Here is a 10292-nt window from a genome sequence, read left to right on the forward strand (position 1 = left end):
CCAGCGCGCTTAAACATTCGGGTGTTGTTCCTAAAAGGTTGATATATATATTTGAAGTAGCGTCAAGCACGAGCACCGGTAAAATTAACCGACCAATATAACTAGTCGCCCAAAATCCCGGACAGCGACTGGAACATCACTAGACCAACAACAGAATATAATATCTTTAATCAAATGACCCTCCAAATGATACTGCGCTTTCACGCGCCGTGCTTGTTGTGGTTAGACCACTGCCAAGCTTCGCTAAATGTTTAGCTGAGCGCCAAGAAATCCGATCTGTGACTGTCCCTTTACAATGCACGGTACGGCGATCTCAGATCTGAGATCTTCAAGATCAGGATGTACAATTACCGATTTGTGAGACGGCCGCAATGCGCCTTCATTATCAGAAAGCTCGGTCGCGGATTGAGTTCCGTCACCACGTCACCCAATCTGCAAATGCCGGGCTTTAATGTACCCCTGAATGTTCCGCCAGAGGTAGGATACTTCCTGACCTCACCATGTGCAGATGATCACGATGCTAATGTACTAGGAAAATACCATTTCGCTTCGGCGTGCCGGGTTCCCGAATGCTTTGGATAAGGATGACATTCAAGAGGGCTATGTCGGGCAAGAATGCCAGTTGCCGGATAACGAGTTGCTGAGCTAACACTTTCATCCAGCCAGATCCTGACACACCGTGAAATCACCATGGAGCGTATAGCGAACTCGATTACAGATAAAGAAGAATGGGACAGGAAACTATTTGACCAAAACATCACGGCAAAATGGCGCAAGGAACTCTTGCAAAGTGGACAGGACGTCACCGAAAGAATGATTGACTATACTATGCAGGAACTCCGCTGGAAAGCCGAGTTTCAGAAAACACAAGGATTTCTAGAAGTCTTCGACGATGGTGTGACTAAATCCGATACGACGATTTCGAAGGAGCTTCAAATTGCACTGAACGAGGCAGTGGCACCGCTGGAAAACGTTCCGGGCGAGCAGAAAGACTACCATCCGGGCTCAAACAACACTGTAGTTGATCTTGTACACCCGTCATTGTACCCGGTCATCTATGGAAAAACCCGAGTCCTTCCCGACCGGCTTCTCGGCCTTCACGACTGTCTGAATAGCATCGGTGAGGGTGAAGCCATTCCCGTGCCACCAAAAGAACAAACAGTACTTCAAGACCCACGCCCCAAATACCATATCCCCAGGCACCGACCGTTGGAGCCCCCGGAGTTTAGTACCAAGTTTCAATGGCTTCCGTGTGAGGTTGAGCTGGCCGACCATGAGAAATGTCAAATTCAGTCCTACATCAACAACGCCCATCCTGTGAAACACAAGGCGCTGTACCAAGCGGTTGAGGGAATTATCGAAAGGATCATGCCACTTTGGGAAGTTTCCTTACAGGGTTCGAAAAAGCGACGAATACCACTTAAAGAGGTTGAATATGAAGAAGGCTGGGAGAAGGAACCAGAATACCAAGAAGACGCTGATGAAGACGCATACCAAGCGCTGCTGGACAAATTCTACCGCGGACGCCGAGTCAAAGTTCCCGAGCCTCCAGCGGAATTCAACGTCAGAGAACCCTTTAAAGAGGTTGATTTCAGAAAACACTTCCCCAAACACAAGTTCCAAATCATTGTGAAGCTGGCGAACATCGAGCTGACCCCCGAGAACCCGCGTTACGAAGGCGGAAGTTGGCATATTGAGGGTCAATTGGTAAGCCTACTTATACCATGTATCCGGCATTGACTGTCCGCTCACCTTACCAGAACGAACGAATCGCCGCCTCGGCAATCTATTACTACGACAGCAAGAACATCACATCGAGCTCCTTGTCCTTCCGAACCCGCGCGGATACAGAGCTTTATGACCTGAAATACGACCAAGATCAACATCAATTTCTCCAGCAAGTCTACGGTTTCCCAGATAACATTGATGGTTGGAACGAGGGATACATCACGCAAGAGCGCGGCAGCATTGAAGCCAGAGAAGGACGTCTCATTACATTCCCCAATACAATTCAGCATCGGGTCTCTTCATTTTCGTTGGAGGATCCAACACAGCCCGGACACCGAAAGATCCTCGCTTTGTTCCTGGTTGACCCCTATCGTCGGATTATCTCGTCAGCCAATGTCCCTCCCCAGCAAGAGGACTGGAAAGTGACGACCGATGCCGAAAAGGAGAACGCCAACACTATGACCCTTGAGGAGGCCAAAAAGTACAGATTGGAACTTATGGAGGAACGTGGGCTGAGGTCTAACGACGCCAACGAGGCATTCGAAAATGGCGCTTTCAACCTATGCGAGCACTAAACGGTTGGCATGCCGAACTCGTTGAACGAGGCCTTGCGGCTCGCGATTGCTTCTTAGTTTATCATCGCAGATTATTTTGCTGCGTACCTCTACCAATCAATTCTCCTTGAATTCACACGATGCCGGGACAACATCAAGGTTCTCGAAACTGAAAATAAGAAATCAGAAAACCTAGTTGGGAATTCGATGAAACCCCCGATCGGTCTAACTCAACTTGTACAACATCCTGCGTGGGTCAGCGGGAGCCTCGGTATGTCAGCATGAGCTCACCCCGCAAAACCACCAAAACCCCTCCTCTTCTTCATCTTCAACAAACCACAGCGACAAAATGACTGCCAGTAAAGTCCTCGCATTCGACCTCTACGGCACTCTCCTCTCAACCGAGTCAATCGCAAAACAACTCGAGCAGCACTTCCCTGACAAGGCGCAGTCCATCTCCGCATCATGGCGGAGGTATCAGCTGGAGTATACCTGGCGGTTGAATAGTATGGGTACGTGAAGACCAATATCCCCCAGTTCTAGCCGAGAATCGATGCAAGTGTCTAATGTCTTCCAGGAATCTACGAGCCCTTCTCCGCCGTAACCCGCAACTCCCTCCACCACGCCATATCCGAGCACAACGAGTCACTCTCCGATGAATCGATTTCAGAGCTCATGAAAGCCTACGACAACCTCACCACATTCCCCGATACAAAGCTCGCACTGACCCAACTCTCGAAAACACCCAGCGTCTCAGCAGTAGTTTTCTCAAACGGAACACATTCTATGCTCTCGAACAGCGTGCATAAATCGTTCGACCTTTCGCCTCACTCGTCGTTTTTCATGGATATTGTTTCCGTCGATGATGTAGGACAGTATAAACCAAGTCCTGCGGTATATGGGCATTTGGCTGAGAAGGTGGGGAAGAAGGACAAATTGGGGGATGTCTGGCTGGTTAGTGGGAATCCATTTGATGTTGTGGGTGCGAGGAGTGTGGGGATGAATGCGATTTGGGTTGATCGTGGTGGGAAGGGGTGGGTTGATAAAGTACGGCCGGGTGTTGAGCCAACTGTGACTGTGAGGAGTTTGGAGGAGATTCCGAGTGTTCTAAAGGAGTGAGTTGGAGGAAAAGAGGCCGTGTATCGAGGGAGTAATATGAATCTAATGAATCTAAATTGAAGTGATATTATAATCATTGATGTAACTTGTACAATCACAGAGCCCTAATGCGCATGAAACAAATCCATCGCAATTCGCTACTAAAATCAACTTTCAAAGACCATCAAACAAAACCAAACAATTAGCCTCGGCTCCTGACTCGCTCACCCCCAACCCACCCCCAATCAATTCCACCTGCAGGATTAATAAAGACCCTTCGCCCAATGGCCAACGACGATCGGCAATCGCTGCATGTGCCCGCTAGCAAACCCACCCGTTTTATCGCCGCCGGCACCCATTCCCAATTTGCAGGTCGTCCGAGATCAAGCAATATCAAGCACCGGCGTGCCTGGCCAGGGCTCCGTGATTGGGCTTTCTTACAGGGGTAGATAAGATGATTATCTCCAGGGATGGCTGGTTCGGAGTATATAATGGGGGTGAGGGCTCGGCTTGGGCTTCGGCTTCGGTGCTGACGGCTGGAGCTCGAGCTGAAGTTGCAGAGGATCAGCGAGGACTGACTGTTATTCTTTTCAATTGGATTGCGGTAATTGTTGAATTGTTCAAGAGGGTCGTCATGAGGGTCTCGACTTATTTCCAGGCTGCGCCGCTTATAGCGGCTTGTGCCCTTGCCGATGCAAACCTCCCTCCTGTACCCGAGGACACGACTACGCCGGTTCAGCAGAGACTTGCTGTTTATGGGCCGAATTGTATGTCCTCCCATAACTCTGAAGGATATATGTTAATACAGCATAGCAATCTCAATTGGCTGGAACACCTACGCACAACAATCCAACCCCTGCGTAGACTACGGCACCTCCATTGACAGTCTATCTCAACGATCCTGCGCGACAACATCCTCAACAACATACCCAACATCCCGAACCTACGAAAACGTAGTCATCCTCTCAAACCTCACATCCGCAACAACATACTACTACAAAATCGACTCGTCCAACAGCAGCACAGACCACTTCCTCTCCCCCCGGACCCCCGGCGACTCAACCCCCTTCACCCTCAACGCCGTAATCGATCTCGGCGTGTACGGCGAAGACGGATATACCATCTCCGGCGATATTACGAAAAAAGACACAATCCCCACCGTCCAGCCCGCGCTAAACCACACGACTATCGGGCGGCTCGCCACAAATGTCGACGAGTACGAACTCATAATCCACCCGGGCGACTTTGCCTACGCAGACGACTGGTTCCTCAATCTTGACAATCTGCTCGTGGGCGAGGAAGCGTATCAGGCTATACTGGAGAACTTTTATGATCAGTTGGCGCCGATCTCGGGGAGGAAGCACTACATGGCGAGTCCGGGGAACCACGAGGCTGCGTGTGGGGAAATACCGTATTTAACGGGTCTCTGTCCAGACGGACAGAAGAACTTCACGGATTTCATGCATCGATTCGGGAAGAGTATGCCGGGTGTTTTTGATAGCGCTAGCACAAACCTCTCTGCGCAGGTCCTCGCCAATACAGCTAAGGAACTCGCGCAGCCGCCTTTCTGGTACTCTTTCGAATACGGGATGGCGCACGTCGTGATGATTAATACCGAGACGGACTTTGATGATGCGCCTGATAGTGTTGGTGGAAGCGCTGGACTAAACGGTGGTCCCTTCGGAAGCAAGAACCAGCAGTTACAGTTCCTGGAAGCTGACCTTGCGAGTGTTGATCGGGATATCACGCCTTGGGTTCTTGTCGCGGGGCACAGACCTTGGTATACTTCTGGTACAGCCTGCACAGCATGCCAAGAGGCCTTCGAGGGGATAATGTACAAGTACGGGGTTGATCTTGGTGTCTTTGGGCATGTGCATAATGCGCAAAGATTCCAGCCCGTTTATAACAATCAGGCGGATGCAAATGGGATGGATGATCCCAAGGCACCGATGTATATTGTTGCTGGCGGGGCTGGGAATATTGAGGGGCTGAGCACGATTGGATCAACCAAGCCGGATTTCTTGGAGTTTGGGAATGATGAGGTTTATAGTTATGCTACGGTAAGGTTTGAGGATCGGAATAATTTGAGGGTTGAGTTTGTGGCGAGTGCTACGGGGGAGATTTTGGATAGTTCGGTTTTGTATAAGAGTCATGGGGAGAGGTTTGTTAGGCAGTAGGGGGTATGTATATAGTGTTGGATATGAATCTAGACTAGAAGCACGCATTACATAGCTTCCTGGATGGCGGTATTAGAATCAAGACCGAGATAGCGATTGATTATGCAATTGACCTTGTGTGATTCAGGCTGCCAATTCGTAAGTTGTAATATGGGCACCCGGAGATACCCCGATGAGACGCTCCTCTTTACCCGGCCACCCTTGCTTGAGTTTACCCCAAGCATTTCGAAGCACGGACTACAACGCCGGGTAAAGAACTGGAATGTGATGTAACTCGAAATCAAGGAACGGATGATCGTCGCCTTGGCAGTCAGCCCACGGCTTTTGATCCTGGTGTTTCCTCAACATCTCTGAGAAACCTCTCGCACATTGTAGAGGGTCCTGTTTAGAACGCCCAGTGCAAGAGCCCACAAGTGACAAGAGGTACATATATGAAGTGGTATTTTACTCCATCATATATCACTACTTCTCCTCATGCAATGCCTCCTCCGACTATACCCCGAGGCCATTCAGGCTAAATGCGGGGTCCCCGCATATTCGAGTCTGATCGGCACTTGGAGCTCCTTCTTCTGTTGAGATCATGGAGGAAGACTTTGAGATTATCCCTGCCCAAGAGCTCTTTTTAGCCCTCGGCATTACTCCGGGGACTCATTCGTACCTGGCCAGATCACGGTATAAAAGCCCAGCTCCCAGGAAACATTTGAGGCCAGGATCATCATCCTTCCTCCAGGCAGACACGATGAAGACCGTTCTGTCCCTCCTCGCCGGGGCTTCTCTCCTCCCTGGAGCCCTCTCACAAGCAAACACAAGCTATGTGGACTACAACAAAGAATCCAACCCCGACCTTTTCCCACAATGCGTCGGGCTGTTGAACCATACCTTCCCCGATTGCTCCTCGGGTCCGCTCGCGAACACCCCCGTCTGCGACCGCGATCTCGATGCGTACACCCGTGCGAAAGGCCTGATCTCCCTAATGACCCTCGAAGAACTCGTCAACCAAACCGGCAACACCAACCTCGGTGTCCCGCGGCTCGGTCTACCGAACTACCAAGTCTGGGGCGAAGCCTTGCACGGTGTTGGACGAGCTACATTCAAGGATAACGGCGACTTCAGCTGGGCGACCTCCTTCCCTATGCCGATTAACACGATGGCCGCGCTGAACAAGACATTGATCCACCAGATCGCCGATATAATCTCCACGCAGCTCCGCGCGTTCAGCAATGCCGGTCTGGGTGGAGTCGACGTCTACAGCCCCAACATCAATACCTTCCGACACCCCGTCTGGGGCCGTGGACAGGAGACACCCGGCGAAGATATCTACCTTGCCTCCGTGTACGCATACGAGTACATCACCGCTTTACAAGGCGGCGTTGACCCGGATACAATCAAGATCATCGGGACAGCAAAGCATTACGCAGGCTACGACATTGAGAACTGGAACAATCACTCTCGTCTCGGCAACGACATGATCATTACCCAGCAGGAGCTAAGTGAATACTATACCCCACCCTTTATCGTTGCCTCGCGCGACGCCAAGGTTCGCAGCGTCATGTGCAGCTATAACGCTGTCAACGGTGTCCCGAGCTGCAGCAACAAGTTCTTCCTCCAGACGCTGCTGCGCGATACATTTGAATTCCATGAGAACGGATATGTGAGCGGTGACTGTGGTGCCGTGTACAATGTCTGGAACCCTCATGGGTATGCCGATGATGAGGCCGGTGCTAGCGCAGCGAGTATCCTCGCTGGCACAGACATCGACTGCGGGACAAGCTACCAGTGGCATGGCGAGGATGCGTTTTCCGAGTCGTTGATCTCGAGGAGCGACATCGAGCGCGGCGTAATTCGGTTGTACACCAACCTTGTGAAGGCTGGGTACTTTGATGGCGATGAGGCCGAGTTCCGTGATATCACCTGGGATGATGTCCTCGAGACTGACGAATGGAACATTGCCTATGAGGCTGCGGTCGCGAGTACTGTTCTGCTGAAGAACGACGACACACTTCCTCTCTCAGACAATATCTCAAGCGTCGCTGTGATCGGCCCCTGGGCAAATGTCACCGATGAACTCCAGGGCAACTATTTCGGCCCAGCACCGTACCTCATCAGTCCACTCCAAGGCTTCCATGATTCCGACCTCGAAGTCCACTACGAAAAAGGCACCGATCTGAACAGCGACTCAACATCCGGCTTTGAGGCAGCTCTTTCTGCAGCCCGTAACGCCGACGCCATCGTCTTCGCTGGTGGAATTGACAACACCCTTGAAGCCGAATCACTGGATCGCCAGAACATCACATGGCCAGGGAACCAGCTTGACCTTATCCAACAACTGTCTGAATTTGGAAAGCCTCTTATAGTCCTTCAGTTTGGTGCCGGTCAAGTCGATTCCAGCACGCTCAAGAACAACGACAACGTCAACGCTCTTATTTGGGGCGGATACCCTGGTCAATCAGGAGGCCATGCTCTCGTCGACGTTATTACAGGTAAACGTGCACCAGCTGGTCGCCTCGTCACGACGCAGTATCCCGCCGAATACGCCGAGGTCTTCCCTGCCATCGACATGAACCTGCGTCCCAATGGAAGTAACCCCGGCCAAACCTACATGTGGTATACTGGTGAACCAGTGTATGAGTTTGGGCATGGTCTGTTTTACACTACCTTTGAAGAAAGTGGTGAGAAGGACAGCGCAGGAAAGTTTGATATTCAGGAAGCTCTCACCGCACCTCACCCCGATGTCGAGTATGTTGAGCAGCAAGTGCTTCTAAACTTCACTGCCTCTGTTAAGAACACTGGTGAGCGCGAGTCGGATTATACGGGTCTTGTATTCGTCAACACTACCGCTGGACCGGAGCCTCTGCCTAACAAGTGGGTTATTGGATTTGACCGACTTGGTGGCTTGCAGCCTGGCGATGAACAGACTTTTACTGTCCCCGTTACTGTCGAGAGCGTGGCACGGACAGACGAGAAGGGCAACAGAGTCGTTTACCCTGGAAAGTACGAGCTCGCACTCAACAATGAGCGCTCTGTTGTGCTGGGCTTTGAGTTGACTGGGCAAGAAGCTGTTATTCTTTCTTGGCCTGAGGATACAACCTCGGATGAGGGATACACGGAGAGGACGGAATTGTAAATAGCAAAAGCCTTAGCTATATCCTAGTAACTAGCCATCAGAATTACTACTGATTCTCAGAGACACCCCCCCAATACCTCTCAAGAAACTCCCTAATTCCCATAGGCTTAATCTCCGGAAATATCCGATTCAAAACCCCATCAACGACACTCCCACCCCTTCCACAAGCAATAACATACTGCGTTTCCATCCTTTGAAAGAAATCCTCTGCACTGTTCACAGGGCCCGCGATCCTCTCTTCCAACTCAGCAATACTCACAGACTTCCCAGTATACCTCTCCCCCAACACCATCCTCAACAACGTACTAATGTCCTTTAGGTTCATCGTATCACCCGCAATCCCTAACTCCCTCCCACCCCAAGCCTCCTCCATACCCAGCACCGCAACAATGTATCTCCCGACGTCGCGAATATCAGTCATTGTTAGATCCGGAAAGGACTTTCCATTTCCATCTTCACTTAACGGAATCTCGGAATAAGGATTATCAGAACCAAGGTAGAACATAAGCGGCCCCTCCCTAAAACCCGCCCTTCCTTCTCTTTCCACGTTTAAATCGGGATGCCCAATAGCGAGATAATTCAAGAACATACCCACCGGGAACGCAGCAGCATCGATTTTCCCTTCTTGGACTGCAGATTGGATCTCTTTCCAGATTGTTATTTTGGACTTGTCGACGTCAACCATTCCATGCGAAGTATGCGGGAGGGCGAATTCAGATGCCGCGAAGCGCTTTACGTCCGACTGTATACAGGCAGATAGGAGGTTCAGGTGGTACTCCACGCATTCAGGGCCGGGGATTAGGAGGGTTGATATTACTGCGTATACACACTTGATTGCGGTGATTAGGGACGGGATAGAGGTGTAATCGACGAAGCGGGTTTTGACTTCGTAGGTCTTGCTGTCGAGGAGGGAGGTTATTTGTTTGGTTGATGTTGAGCCAGGTGGATTTGTGGGTGTAGCGCGAGAAAGGATTATGGGGATGTATAGTTCTTTGTTTTCAGGGAGAAGAAGGGCGGATATGATAGATGTCCCGATTGTCCCTGTTCCGCCGGGGAGGGCGATGAGTTCGGGGGGCATTATTTTGATGGTATTTGGTAGAGATAGAGAGTCTTGAGATGCGGATGGGCATGTATTTGTACGAGCCAGGACAAAACAGACAGAATGAATGAAGGTAACGGTATTATATTTGGAGTTCTCCTGGGCCTATTGCGTCAGATCTCGTATTTAATGTAGATCTGTGGTTCAGACGACGGAATGAACCAAAGATGGACGGGCGCGATGACGCTGATACGAGGTTCCGCTCTTGGCCCGGTAGGCGGCGACCTGGTGACTAGTATCACTTGGCGAACATAGTTTTAAGATGTACTGGGGCCTCTATTCGTCTGTAGATATAGATTGCGTGTTCAGGGTAACGTACATCGTATCTCAAACTCACATTATAAGGGTATGCATTACCCCGTAGGAGATAGCTCGCGATATACGAGTTTTGACAACCACCAAAGACGACCCAATAGATGCAGTAGATGAAAGATCTGTTACAGATTTTATTCGAGGCCCAGATGCTCGAATGGCACAGATGCTCGAAGCTATGCGGGAATTGGCTACATTGA

The 10292-nt window shown here is 50.6% G+C and overlaps 5 protein-coding genes across 5 annotated transcripts; 4 read left to right on the forward strand and 1 right to left on the reverse strand.

Annotated features, from left to right (window-relative positions):
- Positions 1 to 438: 438 nt before the first annotated feature.
- BDV14DRAFT_189176 (DUF4246 domain-containing protein) lies at positions 439 to 2303 on the forward strand (the record flags this gene model as incomplete). The annotated part of the gene is made up of 4 exons (XM_073771160.1): positions 439 to 477; positions 533 to 609; positions 663 to 1707; positions 1761 to 2303. 4 exons carry the CDS (start codon positions 439 to 441, stop codon positions 2301 to 2303), a joined length of 1704 nt encoding a protein of 567 aa, XP_073629110.1.
- A 164-nt stretch (positions 2304 to 2467) lies between these two features.
- BDV14DRAFT_48662 (haloacid dehalogenase, type II) lies at positions 2468 to 3444 on the forward strand. The gene is made up of 2 exons (XM_073776885.1): positions 2468 to 2794; positions 2860 to 3444. Exons 1-2 carry the CDS (start codon positions 2632 to 2634, stop codon positions 3399 to 3401), a joined length of 705 nt encoding a protein of 234 aa, XP_073629111.1. The 5' UTR covers positions 2468 to 2631; the 3' UTR covers positions 3402 to 3444.
- Positions 3445 to 4014: 570 nt separating this feature from the next.
- On the forward strand, positions 4015 to 5557 carry BDV14DRAFT_189177 (purple acid phosphatase family protein; the record flags this gene model as incomplete). The annotated part of the gene is made up of 2 exons (XM_073771161.1): positions 4015 to 4147; positions 4194 to 5557. 2 exons carry the CDS (start codon positions 4015 to 4017, stop codon positions 5555 to 5557), a joined length of 1497 nt encoding a protein of 498 aa, XP_073629112.1.
- Positions 5558 to 6296: 739 nt separating this feature from the next.
- On the forward strand, positions 6297 to 8681 carry xlnD (beta-xylosidase XylA; the record flags this gene model as incomplete). Its single annotated transcript, XM_073771162.1, has 1 exon — positions 6297 to 8681. One exon carries the CDS (start codon positions 6297 to 6299, stop codon positions 8679 to 8681), a length of 2385 nt encoding a protein of 794 aa, XP_073629113.1.
- Positions 8682 to 8727: 46 nt separating this feature from the next.
- On the reverse strand, positions 8728 to 9759 carry BDV14DRAFT_199284 (uncharacterized protein; the record flags this gene model as incomplete). Its single annotated transcript, XM_073773205.1, has 1 exon — positions 8728 to 9759. The coding sequence occupies one exon, from the start codon at positions 9757 to 9759 to the stop codon at positions 8728 to 8730; it is 1032 nt and encodes a 343-aa protein (XP_073629114.1).
- Positions 9760 to 10292: the final 533 nt, after the last annotated feature.

This window comes from Aspergillus stella-maris (genome assembly GCF_047715825.1).
Source record: "Aspergillus stella-maris strain CBS 113639 unplaced genomic scaffold BDV14scaffold_21, whole genome shotgun sequence".
NCBI classification, from domain to species: domain Eukaryota; kingdom Fungi; phylum Ascomycota; class Eurotiomycetes; order Eurotiales; family Aspergillaceae; genus Aspergillus; species Aspergillus stella-maris.